General features: G+C 42.5%; 1 protein-coding gene across 1 annotated transcript in view; it reads left to right on the forward strand.

Annotated features, from left to right (window-relative positions):
* The window catches only part of ncapd3 (non-SMC condensin II complex, subunit D3), a 45,188-nt gene that overhangs the window by 15,803 nt on the left and 5,641 nt on the right, over positions 1 to 23,744 (forward strand). Inside the window, exons 17-30 of the mRNA XM_079279974.1 lie at positions 1,425 to 1,616; positions 1,711 to 1,808; positions 1,908 to 2,017; positions 2,915 to 3,022; positions 4,578 to 4,692; positions 7,666 to 7,761; positions 8,378 to 8,616; positions 9,764 to 9,843; positions 11,212 to 11,349; positions 11,477 to 11,610; positions 11,738 to 11,946; positions 17,078 to 17,188; positions 18,094 to 18,261; positions 23,595 to 23,704. Coding sequence (XP_079136100.1) covers positions 1,425 to 1,616; positions 1,711 to 1,808; positions 1,908 to 2,017; positions 2,915 to 3,022; positions 4,578 to 4,692; positions 7,666 to 7,761; positions 8,378 to 8,616; positions 9,764 to 9,843; positions 11,212 to 11,349; positions 11,477 to 11,610; positions 11,738 to 11,946; positions 17,078 to 17,188; positions 18,094 to 18,261; positions 23,595 to 23,704 — 1,908 coding nt within the window. The remainder of the gene's footprint in view (positions 1 to 1,424; positions 1,617 to 1,710; positions 1,809 to 1,907; positions 2,018 to 2,914; positions 3,023 to 4,577; positions 4,693 to 7,665; positions 7,762 to 8,377; positions 8,617 to 9,763; positions 9,844 to 11,211; positions 11,350 to 11,476; positions 11,611 to 11,737; positions 11,947 to 17,077; positions 17,189 to 18,093; positions 18,262 to 23,594; positions 23,705 to 23,744) is intronic.

Raw genomic sequence — 23,744 nt, forward strand, 5'->3', positions numbered from 1 at the left:
CACTTTATTTTGTAGAGACGATTGTTCTCGCTACTCTTGCTATCATTGTTTTTATAGGACTAACTTTTGAAAATGAGACCTCGGTCTAAATAAAGGTTAATAATAACAGAGCTGAAATACTGATTTAGATTTTAGAATTTGTTTCTGTCCACACTTACACACCTGAAAACTCATATCACACCATTCACGTGCAGTGGGCATGTGGGTGCCAATGTATTTTCTTAGTTACAGAAAATACAACAGAGTATTATTGTACTCTTTAATAATAATAATAATAATAGATTGTGCTTGATACTTAAGGTCTTCCTCTATACTTCCAACACGCACACTCAAACAGCCAACTTCCCTCTCCCCCACACACACACACATCAAATTTACTTTAAAAGGAACACTTACAAACCAAGGTTCACTAACTTATGGGTCAATAACTTTGATCAATACACTCTCAGTTTCGTTGTTTTCTGTTCTCACACTCGTAGCTCTGGTGGTGGCTGAAGTCCCTGTCGTACTGGAGAGAATTTATGCTTTTGTTCGTTTACAGTTTCTTTGTGAACTTCACAGTAGTTGCGCAGAACAAAATGAGCATTGATGAGAACAGGAAAGTCCTCTGTTTTGTGTCCATCGCCCTCCTCAAAGCTGCAAACCGTGACTTCAGACATCCGCTCCATTGGGCTGGTAACGCCGCTGGACATGCCGCTCGCTAATCGCTCCTATAATAGCTTGTTTCCTCCACATGTAGGCAGTAGTAGCATTATAAAATACGGCATTTAACTGCTCAATAGCTGCTAGTATAGACTATAAGGTCAGCAATGCCTGTAATTTGTTATCCATGTTGAATTAACCTCTGGTAGTCGATCGGTAATCAAGGCTGTGACGAATCAGGGAAGGCACTGATTTATCTTTTCCAAGACCCTGCGGCAGACACGCAATGTTTTTTGGCAACAGCGGAGAACCCAGTGCCACCTAGAGGATTTTCTTTTTTTTTTTACTTTACTACTCTGTCAGACTGCTAAAACTCATTCAAGTAGCGAACAAGTGTGTCTGCATCATTGTTTTCAAAGGTCTACCTTCCTGCCCGTCCAGACAAAAGGCAAACTCCTTCGGATAACAGTGTACGTCAGTAGAAATTTCAAAGTTCTCCATTTTAGGGGCCCTAAAACCCCGGAGTAGTGTGGACGCTTGGTGTAACTGTAGCAAAAGATGTGCACTTTAAAACAAAAACAAAGCGTAGCCTCAGTCCTGTTTGTTTACAAAATACAAACATGTGAAATAGTCAAAACCCAGTGAATGAGTATTGGCACAATGTTGGATTTTATCAGGAATCATTTCAAAGCGAACTTTACTGACCTTCAAAAAGCGCCATTGCTTGGAGAATGAGCACATCGCTGCTGTCGCTGAGTTTGTTTCTTGTCCCGGGTCTCTAGCCGGTATTTCAGCAGGGCCTTCACCATCTGGTCCAAACAGAACACGTTCACACAGACGCTCATCACCAACCTGATCTCGCATACTGAGGCCAATCACTCCGCTGGGGCCTGGCTGCTGCTCTCCAAGGTTGTCGCCTCGTCCCCCAGATTTCCCTACGGGAAGATCCTGGACGCCTGGGACAGCATGGTCAGGTGAGAGGGACACGCAATGTTTTTTGACAACACCTGAGAACCCAGTGCCACTTCGAGGATTGTTTTTACTTTACTACTCTATTTTTGTTCTTAGTTCAAAGGACGTAACTGCGACAACCTGCTGTCACATTCTGTGTGTGATGGGAGACATTGCTGTGCATTTGAATGAAGACACCAAGGATAGGATAGTTGGTTCGTGAATATGGTGTAGGATGTCGGGAAATTTTACAGGAGGAGTTTGGAACTGTCATAATATCTCTTTCTGTCTCTTCCCTCTATCTGTCTCTCTAGTTGATCTGATGTCTTTGTTAAAGACTTTTACTTTGTCTCTGGAGGTGATCTGTGCTGCCGTGGAGACTCTTTATCAACTCGGCCGCAGCGAAGACGTCAAACAGACCCTGGTTGGAGATCTCGCCTTTTCTCTTTACAACTTTTGTTTTATCAGAAATATTTTTAATGTCCTGGCTGAATATTCTGATGATTTTGACAACTAGGACGTGGGTTGAAAAACACGGTATCACATTTAGTTGTCCAGTAGATGAAATAATCAAAGGGAAAAATGTCCAATTGGAAATATGCCAAATAATTAATAGCATATTGAATAGCCTAATCGGATCCTCAGCGAAGATGCATTGCCAACAACGCTATATTGGGTTGAAATTCCACCTGGCTTGTGAAACAGTTGTCAGGGAAATCTATACAGATTGGGCAAAGACTGCCGGCACAATTCCTGTATCCATACAGGGCATATTTATGACCAATATCACCCCACAATTTTAAAAATCCTTAAACAAAATTATTTTGAAGAAAGTGTTTCACAAGTTATATTCTTAGATGAATATAACTTGTCTGTTTCATTAAATTGCTGCTAGACTGCCCTGTTAGGTGCGTCATGCATTCCTGTATTGGTCACTAAGACACAAAAAACATGGGTTGAAAAACAAAAGAAAACAGGTGAAAAATACCGAAGTTACCCTTTAAATAACAAACATAGTTTGTGCCAAATATTCGTGGCCAGTATTAATTTATCAAAACAAAATTTAAATGATTGCCGAGTGTATTAAGTTTAAACTTGGAACTGTTTTCATGCTTCCCAAAACATTTTTGGTGGCTTTATCTTTGCATTTATTTTGATCATGTACAGAATCTAAACTTGCCAAAGTCACAGCTCGTCATCCAGCGTTAAACAGATTCTCCCGATATGATGTCCTACATCATGATTGAATCAAAAATATGACTCTTCCCTAGTTCACGCTTTCTGTCATTTCATATGTGATTTATTAATTTTTTTTCTTCAGGCTTTTCTGAACCAGCACTGTGGTGAGCTGGTGTCAGTGTGTGAGGCTTATTTAGCTGGCATCATCCTGAGAGAGAAGGGAGCCCGGAACCTCAATGAGGAGCTGATGGTGAGACTTAACCCTTCGCTTGCTTTTTCTTGGATAAACATCGGCCTGAAAGATGTCAGTTTTTTTTATCAAGTATGGTTCATTTTATTTGAGATCAACACATACTGTGTACGGCAGTTGTGGCACACGTAATTTCCAAAACCATCTGCTGCTCAAACTATTCTGAGAAATAGGAGCAACAAAACAGACAATCTCTCTACTAGTGTCAAAGCCAGACTTTTAGAATACAGTCTCGGCCACATCGTTAACTGACCAGTTCAGTTACCACAAACTTTGGCACATCAGGGTGATAAAAACACATTTGCTCAATCATAGGGATGATAAATGTCTGGGTGCTTTGAACATTTAATTATAGCCATGGTTAGGGGTGTAACGGATCACAAACCTCATGGTTCGGTTCGGATCACGGTTCAGGAGTCACGGTTCGGATCAACAAAGAAAAGGGGAGGAGACAAATAACTTTGCTTTCCATTTATTAATTAAAGAACTTCAAGAACACTTAAAGCAAAGAACTTTGGGCTGTAGTATACTGTGTGACATGAAATCAAAAATATTGAAGATGTCCAATTTGAAACAAAATGAAATAAATCAATAAAAATAATACATTCAGGAATTCTGTTAAGTTTAAGTGCAACATGAGGTATGTTGATATCCTCGTCCTTTCATCAATACTGAAAGAAAGAAACAGCCAGTGAGCGAGCTTCCACTGTTTACACTGAACTGAACTGCTCAGCAACAACTTGGGTCTATGTTTACTTCCTGTCAGGTTACGTCATTCAAATACACAATAATGTTACATTACTGTGACATTATTTTCAAAAAGATGAGAATATCGCCATTGTGTGGGGAGAGGGTCGACCTTTCTGTGGTGACTGGAATATCATTGGGCCTGTCTAGCTTCACTCTGATGCTTCTGTCAGCACCTGAACCAGGTGTGTGTCTGTGGGGGAGGAAACTCACACCCTAATGTGAATTTCTTCAGAGTTGGGAGTTTGGTGCTCATCAAACTACAATCAGGATGAAACCTTTGCTTGCGAAAGGCAAGGCCTGACTCTCCCTTTGTTCCACAGCACATGTAGAAGCCATATTGTCAGATTCCAACACACTACATGTCAACAAGCTGTCATTCCCAAGCTGCTGCGCTATGACATCTGATAAGATCAAAATAAGTCCAGGCTACTGACAACAGCTCTGCTGTGTAATTGGCTATATTAACATATAGAATAAGTGATTGCAAGAAATTTAGAGGGGGCTAAATGCTGTTTGCTGCTTCACAGCTGCGATAATGATGGCATAAACCCTCACTGAGCAGTTTATGCTATCATTTTGTGGAAACTCTGTTTTCCCTGTACACCATTTTAAGATTTGAAGACTCTTGAAGTTTTTAGAAAGCTCAGTGTTTAGGTGAGGAAACTGCATTTAGACTGTACGGAGGGGTGAAAGTAAGAGAAAAAGATGTTTGCAAAATAATGTCTCATCGCTTTTTGTTTTTTCAAAGACCAGGGTGCTGCACCATACCAGGTAAATGTGGAACTGAAAATGCTCTCTCTTCCAGGTGAAACACCTCCACACTCTGGGTGTGGCGTCACTCCACTGTCCCGCCAAGGTTGGCAAAAGGACGGTGCTCCTTGTGGAGTCCGTCCTGACAACACATTCTGACAAATTGGCTGGTAAGGAGCATGGACATTTAGGGAAATGAGATACTGTGGTTTTCAAATCCACATGATCTGGATCATGTGGCAAGACTGCATGGTCTTGCCTCCTGCCGTGGTCCTGCCTGACACCCACTGCAACTATCTTTATTATTAGTAGTAGCATTGCTTGCTATTGCCGATACCATTACTGCCTTTGTTACTATTGTTATTCTACTAAATCCACTCCTGCTGTTATTACTAGTAATCGTAATGTTTCCATCATTATTGTACTTACTACTCTCATATGAATAATTTCTCTCATATGCATTGAATGCGTTTAACTCTGTTATGATGTTCATTCTGTACACATGACATCACACTTCTGTCCATCCTGATAGAGGAATCCCTCCTCTGTTGCTCTCCCTAAGGTTTCTTCCTTCTTTTCTCCCCGTTAAAGGATGTTTGGGGGAGTTTTTCCTATCAGAGTTATGGGACAGAGGATGTTGCATGTGTACAGATTGTAAAGCCCTCTGAGCCAAATTTGTGATTTTGGGCGATACAAAATATATTGAATTGAAATAATGTTTACCTGTGGATCCAACATCTAGAAACCTGGTTTGGTGGTTAGAAGAAAGAGAATTGCTGAGTAGTGTCAAGTGTACTTCTCTCACCATGGTGGGACCACACACATGCGCTTGTAAAAGCGCTTTGAGTGGTCGGAAAGACTAGAAAAGCGCAATAAAAGTACAGTACAGTCTATTCACACCAAAGGACAAGAATTAGATAGCTTGTGTGCACCCAACTTCACCGGAAAGCTGGGAGTCGTGCTCTTCGCGATCAGCATCCCAATGCTGGGGTTTGCTCTGGTTGAATATGAGTTGCTACAGCCTCTAACTGAAGGTCCATCTACAAGAAACATGACCGCTACAGCAGCTTGGAGCGCAGCTAGTAGACTACTACCATGGAGGTGAGCGGAGCGCCGCTCCAGAGAAGGACCTTTGACAAACTAGTTTTTAAACTAGTTTGTTGAAAAACAGTTTACTGTAGCAACTTAATACTCTAGATCAGAGATTCCCAAAGTGTGGAGGCAGCTCCGCGAGCTGCCTCTAGGGCAGGGGTCTCAAACTGATTTTCACTCCGGGCCACATCAGCATCATGGTCCCCCACAAAGGGCCGGTTGTAAATGTAACTACTCGTAACATATTGTTAAATAACTCTCTGCATTCACAGTTTAAAGTAGTCTTCAATGTACTCACAATACATTTCCATGTTAAATGTACAGTAACCAGCCAAAGAGCTGCTTCTATGACTGTTTAAGTATCTCATCATTTGACTTTCTATTTCATAATCTTGACTGTCAATCTCATTTTTTTGACTTTCAATCTCATAATTTTGACTTTCTATCTCAGAATTATGACTTTCTATCATAGTTATGACTTTCTATCTCATAATTTCGACTATGGGGATATTTTTAGTCTAACTTTAAAAAAAAAAAAAAGTATATATATATTTTTTTTAAACTTTTTTTTTTTTTTGCTGCCGGATTCGCGGGCCACATAAACTCCCGGATTGGCCGGAAGTTTGACACCCCTGCTCTAGGGGGTGCGCGAGAGGAAAAATGTAATGGTGGTCTCAATGGTGGTCTCATAAAATGCATTCTCAATTACGTTTGACCACAAACGCATTTTCTCCCTGATTACGTTCGTGTTTGACGTATTACAAATACGTTTCTCATCAACATATCGTTGCTGTACTCTAGTCTTTATTATTTTTCTGTGATCTGCCTCGCCTCTATCCCGCCACCCACGAGTTGTTGACCCGCGGCCTGTTGCGAGGGCTGACAGACCTGGCGATCGGGTGCATGGGGGTGCATGAACCTGGTCGGTATGTAGAAGTGGGTGCATGGCCTAAAAAGTTTGGGAACCGCTGCTCTAAATCAGCGGCCCCCAACCGTTTTTGCGCCACAGACTGGTTTCATGTAAGACAATATTTTCACGGACCGGCCTTCAAGATGTGGCGGATAAACACGACGAAATAAAATGATACGATCGGCATGAAAACAAATATAAAATGCATAAAAAAATACAACTCACAAAAACGCTGAATCAGTGGGAGCCCTGAGCTTGTTTCTCTGCAATGAGACGGTCCCATCTGGGGGTAATGGGAGACAACGACACCCGAAGTCTGTTCCTTATGTCCAGTCTACTCCGTAATTTAGTTCTGATTGCTGTCACTGCAGAACATCCCGCTTCACAAAGTCCTCTTTGTTTGTTGGAAATGGAAGCAGGGTTTTTAATGCTTTTGTGGCAATCTCAGGATATTCAGCCTTGATTTTAATCCAAACCAATTTTAATTTTTGAGGTAGCATCTCACGTGACCGAGACAAGCGTGGTTTGTGCTTTGGTCTAAATCTGTGCGATAACTACGCCCCATGCATTTGATTATAACAGATGGGAATAAAAAAGGCTGGGAAATAAATGTGGCATTGTGAAATATAGTCCCTTGACACAAATGAAAGGTAGTCCTTTTGAAAAATTTCCTTTTTTTTATGAAAAATATTTATTTGTTGAACTCTATTATTTATATATTTATTGCCTTATTTATTTCAGGATTTGTTTCACAGCCATATTTATTCATGTATTTAATTGTTAAATATTGAATGAAATTGCATTCCAAACGACTGACAGATCTCATCCAATGAATGGGACGGCTACATTTCTTCACACGGGGACTTCTGTCGGTTTGAACGTAGCCTAATACTTAAAAGACCTGCCAGTATTTACTTTGTATGATAGGTTGAATAAAATGTTTTGACAGAGTATAGCCGACTGATATCAATAATGATGTTAGTATTTGGGAGTTTCAAAAAAATCTGATAACACTGATTGTATTTTGTGATACTAGTTTTGGGAGTAGCCACAGAAAAAACAAAACTAAACCTACACTTATGCGCTTTAAAAATGTAACCGCCTGTATTCTGTGGTAACATGTTCTTTATGTTGGTGACAGAGTGCCAGGAGGAGCTGCCAGCATCGCTGCCTCTGTCCCAGTTCAAAGCAAACTCTCTGCCTAGCAAAGTGAGAGCCCATGGAGTCATCACTTTAGGTAAACTGTCCTTCCCTGACTCTATATCAGCCTACTCTGTCTCTTTTAGTAATGTCTGATGGTACGTGTCCAGAAGGAGTTCTTTTTGGACACGAGGGGCCATGCCGCTTCCCAGCATTGGACACTTAATAGGCTGCCACTAGGCACCTGATACCGAAATGTGTCTGAAATCATTTTAGGCGAGAAATAAGCCAAGCAGTTGCTGAATCTAAATGAAGCATAATTTACTAAGTGAACATCATGCTGTATTGAAGCAGACTTTTGAACTAGAGATTGAGACCATAAACTCATGTTTACGATGTTTACTGAGCTAATGCATCAAGTGAGACGCAGGGTCACTTTCTCAAAGACTGATTTAGTTTTTGCAACCAGGAGTGGCCCCTGCTGGCCATTTGAATGAATGCAAGTTTAATGCGCTTCCACATTGGCGCTACTTTTCAGGACCGGAGGTTGCCGCCTGCTGCTTACATAGACAATGAATAGGAAGCATGCAAATGATGGCGCCTGTGTACATGTACCATTAGAAACATTGTTCATAGCCTTAACCTCCATGCATTTCTGCAGTCTCATTACACATCTAATGTTGTCCTCTCTGTTGGCGTCTGTCCGGGCTCAGGTAAACTGTGTCTGCAGCACGAGGAACTCGTCCAGAAGTACCTGCCGGTGTTTGCCAGGGAGCTGGAGGTTGGCACGGAGGTTGCTGTGCGCAACAATGTGGTTGTGATTATGTGTGATCTGTGCGTTAAATACACCAACATCGTGGATCACTATATCCCCAACATCTCTGCTTGTCTGCGAGACAGTGAAGCTGTCATCCGGGAGCAGACTCTCATCATGCTGACCAACCTGTTGCAGGTAGGAACTGTTCCACACTTTCTTCACTAGGCTACAGTTAGAGAAATGTTTTTTGTAATTGTTCATTGCAGTTTCATAAAAAAGAAATGGGGTGATATCAATATCTAGAATTTTAAAGTGCAAGGTGTTTTTTTGCTTTGTTAAATAAACAAAAGATTTAGTTTTACTTCGGTTGACCTGATATAACAAACAAACAAACTAAAGTTATTTGAAAAAAACTATAAAATATTCAAGGCATTTTCAGGCCCCCTGCATTTGTCAAACATCAACATAAATCAACTGCACTCCAAAACAACACTTAAAAACCACCGACTGTGAGACATTTTTTTCATTCATGGCAATAGATGGCGTGCTTTTCTTTAAATGGTTTAGCAGAGTTTAAAAATAATGGCTAAAGAAACATCAGATTGCAGATTAAAGATGCAATGTGTCAGATCTGGCTAGAATTTGTTTAAAAAGTTTGTGACCATATTTGGACTGTGGGGGAGTGACGTAGAGATGCCGTATACGGCTCTGGTAGCGACCTATCAATCGCACAAGTCTGCACTAAAGCATACCTTGCTTTATGGTCTACTTGAAACTAGAGATTGAGACCATAAACCTATCTTCACAATGTTTACTGAGGTAAGAAATCAAGTGCGAAGTAGTCATTTTCTCATAGACCTCCATACAATCAGAATTATTTTTGCAACCAGAGGAGTCGCCCTGATGGCCATTAGAAAGAATGGAGGTTGAAGACACCAACACATTGACTTCAGACCAGGTGGCCAGACATTACACCTTTTTAAAGACTCAACTAGGGTTCTGCTTATAGATGGACAGTAAAAAGGCTGCCACATTTTCATCTCAATCTTTTTATTATCCCTGTATTTTAACTATTGCACTATTTTATGTCTTAGATTCTCATTTTTCTTTGTGTGATATCTTTTTTTTTTTTTTTTTTTTTTTTTTTTTTTTTTTTTTTTTACATAATTGCCATTGTTGGAGGTAAACTCTTAAGATTTTCTTTACCAACGACTGACTACTTCTTTGTAATTGTTGTGCATATCACAACAAATAACAGCTACTAGGCTTTTCTCTGGGAATCTTTTCACGAGGCGGGTTTTTCAGCATGCCTCTAATTGCCTGTCTTCTTTTTTTTTTCCAGGAGGGATTTGTGAAATGGAAGGGCTCTCTCTTCTTTCGCTTCATGGTGGCGTTGGTCGACCCGGTCCCTGCCATCGCCAGGTAAATTCCACTGCACAGATAAAAAGATAATAATAATACATTTTATTTATATAGCGCTTTTCATGACACTCAAAGACGCTTTACATTAAAATCATCATATATATAAAAACAATACACTAAAAACAAAGGACACAATAATAGTCACACATTAAAAGCAGTTTTGAACAGGTGAGTTTTGTGATTTGAATGTGGAAAGGTCAGTGCAATCTCGGATGTTTTTGGGGAGAGAGTTCCAGAGGGAGGGGGCAGATATGGAGAAGGCTCTGTCGCCCCATGTCCGGTGCCTGGTCCTGAGTGGAAGGGACAGGAGGTTGGCATCAGAGGAGCCGACGGGATGGAGTGTGGTGGTGAGGTAGGAGGGGGCCTGATTGTGGAGGGCTTTATGAGTGAGGAGAAGGATTTTGTATTGGATCCGTTGTGGGACGGGGAGCCAGTGGAGGTTCTGGAGAACAGGGGTGATGTGGTCACGGGAGTGGGTGTGGGTGAGCAGGCGAGCAGCAGAGTTCTGGATGTACTGGAGTTTATTTAGGATTTTGGATGATGTGCCGTGAAGAATGCTGTTGCAGTAGTCAATTCTGGAGGTGATGAAGGCGTGGATCAGAGTTTCAGCAGCAGATGAGGAGAGTGATGGGCGGAGACGGGCGATGTTTTTTAAGTGGAAAAAGGCAGTTCTGGTGATTTGTTTGACGTGGTGTTCAAAGGAGAGGTTGCTGTTGAACATGACTCCGAGGTTGCGGATGTGTGGGGAGGGAGACAGAGTGGAGTTATCGATGGTGAGGCAGAAGTTGTGACCGGTTTTAGTGAGGGATTTGGGACAGATGATGATCATGTCAGATTTATCACAGTTCAGTTTGAGGAAGTTGGTTTGCATCCATGATTTAATGTCAGTGAGGCAGTTGGTGAGAGTGGAGTGAGTAGCAGTGGTGATGGCTTGAATGGCTTGAGATGATGACTCGGTAGATCATTTCAAAATATAACATCTGAACATTGATACAGGGTGAGCTGTGTTTTCTTCTCTGACTATGAAAATTAAAACTTGGAACTTGTTTGTACTGCTACATTCATTTGCTACCTATCCTTGCCTTAAAGAACGACTCTTTTTAAAAAAAATTAAGAATATAACAAAAATTGGAAGCAATATCCTGTTGTGTGGATCTTAAGTATCCACTTCAACCTGGGCTGCATAATGTATTGTAGGATATTCCAAAACAAACGCATAGACAGTTTTTTGGGTATAGATGAAATGTTTTTGGCTCTAGGTACAACAAGCACACAGTGACACTTCATACTAGTATTGTTACTATCTAATATCGCTCTGAACGCCTAAAGAAATCCGACACAATATCAAAACCTGTTTTCTTGTCCCAGTTTGTGCGAATACTGCTTGCTCCACCTGCTGCTGAAGAAGAACCCAGAAATGTTCAGCCAGCACTTCATCGAGTGCATCTTTCACTTCAGCTCGTACAACAAACACAAGTCCTACAACAAGTTCCCACAAAGTGAGAGGTAGGAAGCTGTGTGGATATTAGTTCTGTCATCCCATTCACATGTTCATATCCTGTTACAATACATGCAAGGATTTATTTATTTTTTGCTCTGTTCATTGGCTTATTTAAAAAAAAAATCCATGCAGAGAAAAGGTTCAGTTCTCCCTGAAAGGAGCTCAGCACCGCGAGAAGCGTTTTCGGATCTACCGCTTCCTGTTGGAGCACTTCACAGACACCCAGCGCTTTAACATCACTGTCAAGATCAACCAGACCATCTTAGGTGAACGCGTGTGTGTGTGTGTGTGTGTGTGTGTGTGTATGGGGATTGAGATGTAAAAAACAGCTTCTAGCACTTGTGCAAAAAAAAAAAGAAATCACTTGTAACCTCTTAACCTTTCCTATCACAGCATGCTTTGCGGACGAGGAACTGCCCTTGGATCCGGATGGAGCTGAAATTTTGTCAGAGACTTTCAACATCTTGAGTCTGAAGGAGATTAAGCTGCAGGCCATATCTACTCCAGCAGGAAGCGCCGCAGGGGAGGAACCTGAGGAAGACAACACAGCCACCATGGCGAAGGCTGCCCTGCAGGTTGCACAGAAGAAGGTGGTGTCTCAGGTGAGCACTGCTGGTCAAGTTAGTCTCATCAAAGAAAAGTTATTTTTCTTTATTACTCATAACTCTGCAGTAGGGCTGGGCGATATGGCCTAAAAAAAAAATCTCCGATTTTTTTACAAAAAATCCGATTCACGATTTAAATCGATTTTTTTCCCCCAAAATTTTTTGCAGATGACAGAAGCTGTTGAAAACAATTTTTTCTTTTATTTTGTGATGATTTTCCCAAGTAGGTTGATAAAAATAAAGTGCAAACAAAACCTGAACATTGTAGAAAGGTGCCTGTAGTATACAAAAAGTATTTGGTCACTCTTTTGTTTGCCTGAATCATTTAAATATAAAATTAAATTAAACATAACATTAAATGGCATTAAATAGTAGCCTTCCATTGTAAACAACTGTGCAAATGTAACTTTTTACAGTAAGCTTTTCTAACTGAATACACTGATACAAACACAGCATGAAATAAAATGTATATGACCCTTTAACATTCACATTTTCAAAAGTGCAACATCTGATCTAACATCAACATAACATATTTTGCACAGTAAATAAGTGCATGTAAACAAAATCAAGTGCATTCACAACATAACCAACAGTATTAAACAGTAGTGCATGTTTTTTCTAAATATTTTTTGCCAGGAAGACAAGCCTGTCTACTACCTCTGGCTTCAGGCATGCACGGTGGCATGTAACAATGCCCCCCCCCACACACTGAAAAGCCTCTCAGAGGGGGCACTTGTAGCTGGCACAGAGAGGTATTTCTTTGCTAAAGTACTTAGCCTTGGAAAGTTAAGTTGGTGACGCTTCCACCAGTCAAGTGGATCGGTGTCTGGGTCAACCTGCTGGACCACAGGTCAGTTGTTGCGGAGTAGAATGACATCCCCTCCAGCTCCGCAGAGATCCTTTGGCGTGTACTATTGTACAGCCGAGGCAAGGCAACGTCAGAAAAATGTTTACGGCTTGGTAGCACGTACCTGGGGTCCAAAGCTTTGAGACGGTGAATAAACCCCGGCTTTTCCACGGTGTATATGGGCACCATATCTTTTGCGATATACATCGCGACTGCATCCGTGATGGCTTTCCACCGGGCACTCTTCTTCTCATGCGGAGTACAGTTGGTGAATGTCTCCAAAATGCTGGGTTGTTTTTGTGAGGTGGCGGCGGCAGCAGTGAAGCTGCTGGCCGCCATTGTTTTAGTTTGTAAACAATGCGCGCGCACTCTACTACGGGAAAAAGGGGTGGGGGCGATTTTCTCGATTTTCAATAAAACACATCGCCTTAAAGCACACATTCGAATTAATCGATTAAATCGATTTATCGCCCAGCCCTACTCTGCAGCAAGAAGTAGCATTACATGACTAGTTACTTTACATTCATTTCTAAGCTCAGCTACATCAAAGGCACCTAGGGATGCCCCCCGAAACCCAGTTCTAAACGGGAACTGGTTCTAAATGAGTAAAACCCGTCGTTTTGATAAGGTCTGCTATTGATGCTTTAGAAGTTACAGAGTGAGATGTCCTTGTCTCAAACCACACTCTGTCTCTTTGTCTTTGTGCTTTACTCTGACACACACACACACCGACTCCGGCTCAGTACAGCGGGAGAAACACCATGGCAGAGAGAACAAAAAGATCTAAAGTGTAGCTACATTTTACTCCAGTAGATGCTGGATAAATCACAAATGCAATAAAACCCTCACATGTAAGGTAATACCAGCAGTCTATCAAAACATTTGGCCAAGCCGTTTTCGACTGTTTGGCGAGCAGTGTCTATCCTCGTCCACTGCAGGTAACATTAGCAATATCGAGTTTTCTCATAAGAATAGACTAATAATTTATTAGTCCATGAAAGCTAATAACTTAGCTAATTGTTTAGCTGCAAATGTATTTTAAAGATTTTGGAACTTCTTGTCTGCTGTTAAAGAGAGACTTAGTTTATATACAAGAATAATAAAGCAATGTCGATTCCTTTCTTAATTATTTGTTTTTTTTGTCACAAAATAATAAAAAGAGTTTGCTACCAATAAGGAATCGAACCGATAGGCAGAATCGATAAGAATAATAGCAATAAAATCTTAACGACACCCCAAAGGCACCTAAAACTCTTAATCCAACACGTCACATCTGCTGTACATAACACATGAATAATTAGGAAATTTGACACTGAATTCAAGCAGCCAACCATGGACCTATGCATTGAACAGACATAGGCCTTGGCTGTTACTTGCCCAGTTGCTGCTTGCACAACGAGCTCCAATAACAGCTGATTCCTCCGCAGACTTTTACAGTGCAGTAAAAGTCTGCGTTTCTGTGGAGGAATCAGCTGTTATTGGAGCTCGTTGTGCCAGCAGCAACTGGCCAAGCCAATTAGCCGTAAATGCTATTCAGAGCTACGAGCAACAACAGTTATTGCCTCGTCGCTTTTAGATTCTAATGAGAAGACACACCGCTTTGTTTTACTTCTTCCGTTTGAAGAGGTGGGGGCTACAGGTAGTTTTGTGGAACAGTGGCTGAACCACAGGGGTCCTGGTGCCGTCTTGGCTCTCGGCCAATGAGATTGCAGCGGTGCATTCAGGTGACTTCAGGAACCCATAGTCTTTTGGGGGGAGGAAACTCACACCCTAATGTGAAATTCCTTCAGAGGAGGTTTGGTGCTCATCAAACCACAATCAGGATGAAACCTTTGCTTGCAAAAGGGAAGGCCTGACTCTCTTTGTCCCACAGCACATGTTGAAGCCATGTAGTCAGACCCCAACACCGGGTCAAAATTCTTGTAGAGAAGTAAAAAGTAATATATTCACCTCTGAGATGTGTTCAGTGGCGGATTGAAAACCACCTTTTTATCGCCACCTAGCATCTGTCAGGATTGATATCCGGCCAATCCAAAGACGAGGATTGTAACCAATTAAATTTGGTGATACAATGGTCGCTGGGTCCACCCACTTACTGTCAAAAAGAAAAACTACTCTCAAACGAGCAAGTCAAAGTTTCGCGAGCAAAAGAGCTGTGATGGAAGTCGCCCACTAGGGGATGCTGCTCACGCTCAAAGCATGGTTTTCTCCTCGCAGGCTGCAATTTTGCTCGCGCGAGCAGATGTGAAAGTATTTTGTGCTCGCTGATTGATTTGCCTTCATACCCGACACTGGTTGTGTTCACGGTCTGTCATTTTAAAAGTAGCGCCGGTGTAGCTACGCCACTGGTGCATAAGGAGTGCATGCTGCGGGGTTGCCTCCTGAAGTAAATCCAATGTTCAGAGAGTCTGGTTAGTCCAGTCTCCAGTGTAGCAGCAGAGCACGGGTTCTGCCCTAGCTCTGCATATTTACACATGAGGGACGTAACTTCGTAACTTCACTGATTACACCAAAAGCTAAAAGTTAAGTTCTCTCTCCTCTGTCAAGTTCATAACTACAGTTAGTTTTGCTGCTTAAAAGTCCCACAATATTTGCTGCAGGCATGAAAATGCACACAATTCTGAAACCAGCCTCTTTAATCATTGAAGTAAATGGTTAAAGAGAACGCTCATACATCAATACAATACTTACAGTAAAGGTCAACATAGCCAACAGGGATTGGTAGAGGGGGAGCGAAATGTGCATGTCTCTAAACATGTACTAGCTAGTCAGATCCGGAGTAGGGCGGGTCATGTCTTCTGCATAACAATTAGCCATGTGCTTCTGTTGCAGTGGTCTTGGAGAGTTCAGGGTTAGTGCACAATTTACCATTTGTCTCGCTACCACTGCTTTTAGCGCACATTTTTAAGAAACTAGAGCAATCTGAAAGTATCACTTTGAGTTCCCGTCAGAGCAATGTAAAGGTCAATAACTTATGTACTAGTTTTATCCCATTCTGCGTTTGCATCTAAAGACTGCTTAAAAGCAGTGGGGATAAGGAGTTTGGCTCCGGTTAGTTTCTTCCTTGTCCCGTAGATCGGCACATCTGGGTGATGCCGTTGATAGTTGATAGCATGTTGGATGAGTTTCTATTTACATAGCCAACAGTGATGGAGCAGCGCGTCCATGTCTTGTGCACGACACAATATACATTATATATTTATCATTTTTAAAATAATGCGTCTATGTGAAGTCGTCTGTCCGAGACAAAGACAAAAAAATCCTTCATCTGCTTTGTGTGTTAACGTAATTAGTGACCGTACGGTTGGTGACGTGGGTATTTTCATCTTGTCCTGTATATTCATCATTAAAAGAACACTCATACAGCACAGCGAGCGCTGCCGCCGCTTTCATTTATGCTGCTGTCTCTGTCCTGATTCCAAAACTGAAAATGCATAAAAGAAATTCAAAACGTATTTAAATCGTACGAAATATCCTGCTTCAATCCATATTTGTTGTTTTTCAAAAACATTTTCACTGCGGTCAAAAACTGTATTGCTCTCGCACTTGCTGCCAATGTGTGGTGGAAAATTTCTTGGTTAATCGGGAGAAGAGAGTTTTTGTTCACAAATCAATCATAAAGTCATCAGAAGATTCAAAGTTGTCTTTTTGTCCGTTTATTCTCTTGCAAGAGGGAAGAAAGCACAACAGCTACGTATTCATGCTTCGACTAACTACAGGATTCATCATCCTTTATACATGGAGATGTCCTGTACATAAATCATACATAGGGAGGAGAGGTCTTTTGACACCGGCTGTCTTGATCTGCTCATTATTTAGTGTCTGCCAGGTGCATTCAACTGGGAACCAGTCACGGTTATCAAGATAAGATGAGACTTTCAACAAGTTCCTCGTTACTGCATAGTTTTAACCACACGTACGTTTCGGTTCACAACTCGGACCCACAAGAGTTCAATATATTTTTTCCATTACAAATGGTATTGACAACGCTTCGTTCCAAAACTTCAACAAAAGCGAAATTAAGTAGACCTGGTTGCTCTGTCCAATCAATGTTTGTTTCACCTTTTTTTTTTATTCATTGCACATGTGTGCAACAGCGCATCATGAGGAAGGATTAGAATCGAAGACTCCGCCTATGTCTTATAACTGACTTTCTGCAACCCCTTCTGACGAGAAATGCAAAAACTGGTCCGATACCAATACCAGCTGTTAAATACCACTGTAAAAATTCTGTGGAGCTTTCGGGTTTGCTCCTCTCAGCTTCCTGCTTTTGATCCACAGGTCCAGAAGAAGGCCTTCATAGAGAACACGGTTCCTTTCATCATCACACTGAAGCGCCTGCTGGAGCAGAAACGTTCTCCCGTCCTCGGAGACCTCATGGCCTACCTTCAGGTGAGACCACAGCATACATGCTCTGCATATTCATTTGAAGATGTGCAGTCTGATGCATATCAATCAATATTCCGCTTCCTGGGCTCCATCATATCCCAGGACCTCAAGTGGGAGCGCAACATCAGCTCCATCACCAAGAAGGCTCAGCAGAGGATGTACTTCCTGAGGCAGCTGAAGAAATTCAACCTGCCAAAGACAATGTTGGTGCATTTCTACACAGCCATCATTGAGTCCATCCTCTGCTCCTCCATCACGGTCTGGTACGCTGCAGCCACAGCCGAGGACAAGGGCAGACTGCAGCGCATCATTCGCTCTGCTGAGAAGGTGATTGGCTGCAATCTGCCGTCCCTCCAGGACTTGTTCACTTTGAGAACCCTGAAGCGAGCAAGACTGTAGCTGACCCCTCCCACCCTGGACATAAACTGTTTGTGCCCCTTCCATCTGGCAGGAGGCTGAGGTCCATCAGGACCAAGACCTCACGCCACATGAACAGTTTCTTCCCGTCGGCAGTCGGGCTCATTAACAGAGCCCGGGACCCCCACTGACTCTGTCATCCCCAGGACAAATTCCCACCGGTCACTCCCCCGCACATCCCTTCCATTACACTCGACACTTTCACACTACACTTCATCTCACTGGTTTATAGTCCTGTTACCTGTCCGCTTGTGCACTCGACTTCACTTTATTGTATATTTTACTTTATCTTATATTTTCTGTAAAAGTGTCTGTACTTTGCGTTGCCGATTGTTGTTGATTGTTATATGTTGCGCATCTCCCGTCATGTCAAATTCCTTGCATGTTCAACATACAATGACAATAAACGGTTTCTGATTCTGATGTATGGCCCTGCAGCAAGAGGCTCCTCTTGTAAGCCTGCACCTGACCTTTGTTTGGCCCTACTCCAGGTGACGATGCAAGATTACCGTAACGAGGTGAAGGAGTTTTTCTCTGGAGACGAGCAGCTGGCGGCTGAGCTGGAGTTTGCTCTGAAGACTGCTGCGAAGGACATAAAGATGGTGGAACAGATGGACAACTGCCGTTTGACAGGAGACGCCAGGACTCCCACTGCACAGGTCAGAAATCCCAGCATCTACAACGAACATGAAGTTTTAGATACTGAGTGCAACTTTAAAATATACTTGTATGTGTACGAATACAATAAGGGCTCAGTGTAGTACTTCTTGAAGAGGTGTATTTTCTGCCTGCGCCGAAAGATGGGCAGCGACTCTCCTGTCCTGACGTCAGTGGGGAGTAGGGTTGTCACGATACCAAAATTATGACTTCGATATGATACCTGCCGTAATGCTGCGTTCACACCGGTCGCGTAGATTTTTTGACGCGCGTCGAGATTACATACAAGCGAGTTGAAATTTTTCAACTTCAGCGACATAATCGCGTGACGCTGTGGCGCGATAGCCTATCAGCATTGAGTTGCTCCCCCTGTCATCACTGGCTTCCTGCCGTTGTTGAATCAGGAAATAAATCCTGTAGCCGTCTGTGTTCACCCAGAGCTCTACGATACCTCATATCAATAGAGACCGGACCAAACTATGTGTATGCATGTGTGTGTGTAAACCATACGGTACAAACAATGAATAGACGCTGCCGTATTTACGTCTACGTGACGTTATTGAGTGCTGGTGGAGCTGCTACGATGTTAGCATAGCCTAGCACCGATCCATCAGAGCTCCATTGAGAAGACAAGTAACCTACAAATCGGCGGCATCATTACGTAGTTATTTCGGAGTCCCTTTTTGTCGGAGAAGACAAGTACAGATCGGCATCATTATGTAGTTATTTCGGAGTCCCTTTTTGTCGGTTTATTGCCGTTGAATCACAGCCAAATCAGTTTATTTTGTGTTCCTACAGCTGTAGTAAACAGCGACCGGTGGCTTGCTAGACAGTGAATACAGCTCGATACAATCCACGGAGCTCCTCTGAACAATATTATGAACCAGACATGACGGCGTTTGGCATTCCGATGTTTGAGGGACTTCCACAACACGTACAAAGCAGCAATTGTCCTTATTCCTTTCACGGTTGACAGCGGAAATAAATGGTGGCCAGGTGAACGGCTTCCAGGACGATAAACCACGCCCCCTCTCCGGCGCTACGAGATTTTGCGGCATCTGGTGTGAACACGACCGGCGGCGCGTTGGACGCTTTTTTGCAGTGCGTCAAAAAATCAACGCGACCGGTGTGAACGCAGCATTAGTGTCACGATACCCGATACGATACTGGTATATTTATCTATAATGGTAATAAATAAAACATCTGTATGGTTCCCTTTTTTACCAGCTTGTTCCTGCCCAGCTTTTTGAACACTTAACAAATGGAATTAATATTAATGTTTAACCTTCGCATCTTTTGAGCCTCTCTCATATTTCTGGCTTTCAAACACAGCTGGAAGGGAACTCTGTGTTGCTGCTGACATCTGTTTGACTGTCTGTGGGAGTGGGTGGATAAACAATGCTTAATTTACTTGCATAGTGAGTTTGATATTTCACTTCATTCATTCATTCATTCATTCATTCATTCATTCAGCTGACATTGGGCGAAGGCAGGGTAATAATAATAATAATAATAATAACTTTAATTTATATAGCGCCTTTCAGGGGACCCAAGGCCACTTTACAAGAGTAACAAAAACAATTTAGACAAACAGTCAGAAAAACAAAACAAGTAAACTAGGGGCCGAAAGCCTTGGCGAACAGATGGGACTTGAGGGCCCTTTTGAAGGCGTCCAGAGTGGAGATGTTGCGGATCACCGCAGGGAGAGAGTTCCAGAGGGTGGGGGCTGCCACACTGAAAGCTCTGTCCCCGAAGGTTCGCAGTTTGGTGCGGGTGGTGGCAAGCAGGCCAGAGTCTGAAGACCGCAGGTTCCGGGGAGGGGCATGTGGGCGGAGGAGGTCCGATAGGTACTGGGGGGCATGGGCATGGAGGGACTTGTAGGTGAGGAGGAGGATCTTGTATGAGATGCGGGACTTGACCGGGAGCCAGTGGAGGTTGATGAGGGTGGGGGTGATGTGCTGCCAGGGCTTTGTGTGCGTGAGAACCCTGGCAGCAGAGTTTTGTACATACTGGAGCCTGTCCAGGGTTTTGTTGGGTACCCCGAACAGGACACCATTGCAGTAGTCCAAGCGGGAGGTGACAAACGCATGGACCAGGGTTTCAGCAACAGACTCCGAGAGTGACGGTCGGACACCCTGGACAGGGTCGCCAGTTCATCGCAGGGCACATATAGAGACAGACAAACATTCACGCTCACATTCGCCAGCCGGCGTTTCTCAGATTGGAGTGAGACGAGGAGAAAATGTGATGTCGTGATCTTCGCGAAAGAACATCTTTGACGTGTCGAGTCTTGACCAATCAGTGTTAAGATGTGTACAGCGTCTCATTTCCCACCGTTAAAGTTTATGTTCCGTTATGTTCCGTTACAGTTCAGACTTGCTGGGTTAAGTTAACGTCCATTGCATGCGGAACTTTGTCGACTGCTAACGTTCGTCATTATCGCGATTTAGAAGGAAAAAACATAACGTGGTGAAACATGCAGCCCGCCCGTGTTCCGGTTCAGTTCACGCGGTCACTCATTAACGTTAAACCGGAACACCGGCGCATCTGGTTGCAGGTTGTTTTTTCTAAAAGTAGAATGAGGCGATTTCGTGGTCTGAATGAGGCCCAGATACTGATGAGATGATGAGGTCAAAGAGCTTCAGGGAGAGGATGCTGTTTGTGTAGCGCAGCTTGAAGCAGGGCTGACATGCAAGGAGCTGGGCCTGGATAAAGGTGGAGGTCTAAAGAGACGTGAGTACAGCTTCCTGCTGTCACAGTATTTTAAATACATTGATATGGTAGGGTATGCTAAATGCAGCCTCTGCTCCAAGGAGATCAAGTACAGCAACAAGGGCTCACATGTCCTCATCACACACTGTTCACTGTAATGACCAGAGCCAGTGTACTAACAGTCCCACGTTGCTCCCAATAGCCCTGAAGTAATGAGTGTTAAGGTGCCTGTACCTTCATTTCAGTGGGTTACTAATGTAGAGGTGTGTGTGTATAGATCACAGCTATTATTTTACTCTTGATAAACTACTTTAGCCAGAGTAGATTATCATTTTCATTTAAATAATTGAACTGGATTGAATGCATATTAATTGCAAATAGAAGATAGGCCAAAATTCTAACAGCTTTACAGTAACAGTGGAAGTTAATATGAAGCCATACAGTAACAGGGTTAAATGAGAACTAATCACTTTATTTGTACAGGCGATTGTTCTCGCTACTCTTGCTATCTTTGTTTTTATTTGACCAAAACTTTTGAAAATGAGACCTTTGTCTCTATGGATCTTGTCTCAATAAAGGTTAATAATAATAATAGAGCTGAAATAGTGATTAATAACTGAATAATAAATAACTTTTTTGCTTAAAGTAAATGTCTTATCATTTAGTTTTCTTCTCGGAGTACACCAGAATGTAAAATAAAATTCCCGTTTGAAACGAGAATAAGAGTAGTCGTTTTTTCGACTGAACGGTACACGGACCTTGATGCATGTCTCCCCGGCTATCACTCACTGTGAGTGAGCGCTGCCTGTTGCGTGTGTGAGCGCTGGGTAGCCCCGCCCCCTTGCAGTCAATGCCTGCAGGCAGCATGACAGGGAGCGGAACAGTGACTGCGCTCTGATCGCTACTATTAGTATCGACACTAAAAATATGCAAAATCGTATCGTTTTTAACGTACGGGTAGCGGTACCTTTTTAGTATCGAAACACCGTGCAACATTAGTGGGGAGTTCATTCCACCACTGGGACCAGGACAGAATAAAGCCATGACCGGGTCGATCGGCCGCAGGGACATCTGAGCGACAGGGCAACCAATCGCCCCGAGGCAGCAGAGCTAAGTGGTCGGGCGGGGGTGTAGGGCTTGACCATGGCCTGGCGATAGGAAGGAGCTGGTCCTTTCACTGCCCTGTAGGCTAGCGCCAGAGTCTTAAACTGGATGCGAGCTCTTACAGGGAGCCAGTGTAGAGAACGGAGAAGGCAAGTTGTGTGGGAGAACTTTGGGTGATAGAACACCAGACGAGCTGCAGCTTTCTGGACAAGCTCCAGAGGTCTGATGGCCGACGCACCTGGGAGTGACCCAATGTCTACGTGACCACCGGACAGAAATAAGATGCAAACACATGGTAGTCAATATAAACAGATTACTGACCTGGAAGTATACGCTCAAAGTCTGGCTTGAAAAAGTCGACCTGTTGCCTTTGTTCGCCCAACACTTCCAACCACCAGCAGTGGTTAAGGACAGCTACCTACTAATAGTGCTTTGTCTGCCAGGAGTGCAAGTCACTCCCCTGGCACTTAACAGGGCAATTGACCAAGTGAAACTAAATCACACCTACCGTACACAGACAAAAACTGCAAAAGTATTAACACTGAAGCAGCCTAGCTCCAGCGATAACGCGTTAACTTGCCCAGTGTGTGTGTGCGTGTGTGTGTGTATATATGTATATATATGTGTGTGTGTGTGTGTGTGTATATATTCACGCTTGGGTTCGGTACGATACAGTAGAAAACTATAAATGCCAGAGAAATGTACTTGATTTTAAAATATATTTATTCATTACAACTAACATCATGAAGTTATTCTTTGACTTTGAACAATGATGGAACTATACCTGAGTGACTCATCTTCTGGGGTGTCTTCTTAGCAACACATAAGCATAAAAAACAAAAACTGCTCCTTAATGCTATGTGGTATTGTTACTTACATCTTGCTTACATCTTGTATTGTTACTTACATCTTGCAAAAGAGATTTTTAATCTCAGTGAGACTACCTGGTTAATAAAGGTTTTAAAAAAAAAAAGTATTTGTTATTCAAACGTATTCGGTTCGTCATGCGTACCGAACCGTGAGCCTCGTACCGAACGGTTCAATATGAATACGCGTATTGTTACACCCCTAATATATATATATTTTTTATTATTGGTATTATATTTTATTTATATATATATATATCTCTCTCTCTATCTCTATCTCTCTCTATATCTCTCTCTATATCTATATCTATCTCTCTCTATATCTATCTCTGTCTATATCTATCTCTCTCTATATCTATATCTATATATATATATATATATAAATAAAAAAAGAAGCTTTTTTCAGCTTTCATTGACTTATAAAATTATTAATAAATAAAAAGAATTGCTCTTTCAAATTTAATTTGATTCAAAAAAAAGAAATACAATCCATGACAATATTACAATTACTATTGTGAGGCTATTTATTTTGTTGTGTTTTGTTGGTTAAGAATTATTGATTTGTTTACGTTTTTACATTAATAACAAGTGCAGGCCAGTGTTTCTGAGTTTGCTACGGTCAGTGTGTCAAGGTGGTTCTGCTCTCTCCTCAGTGTTCAGTCCAGGGCTCTCCCGTCAGGTCCAGCCCCCTCCCGTCCATCTTTACCACGCCGCAGCCGCCACGTCGAAACCTCCTGTCTGCCAGACTAGCACACACTGATAGGTAGGTTTTTCTACCACTGCAGCTCATCAACACTAAAAAA

Source organism: Melanostigma gelatinosum (genome assembly GCF_949748355.1).
Source record: "Melanostigma gelatinosum genome assembly, chromosome: 12".
Classification (NCBI taxonomy): Eukaryota; Metazoa; Chordata; class Actinopteri; order Perciformes; family Zoarcidae; genus Melanostigma; species Melanostigma gelatinosum.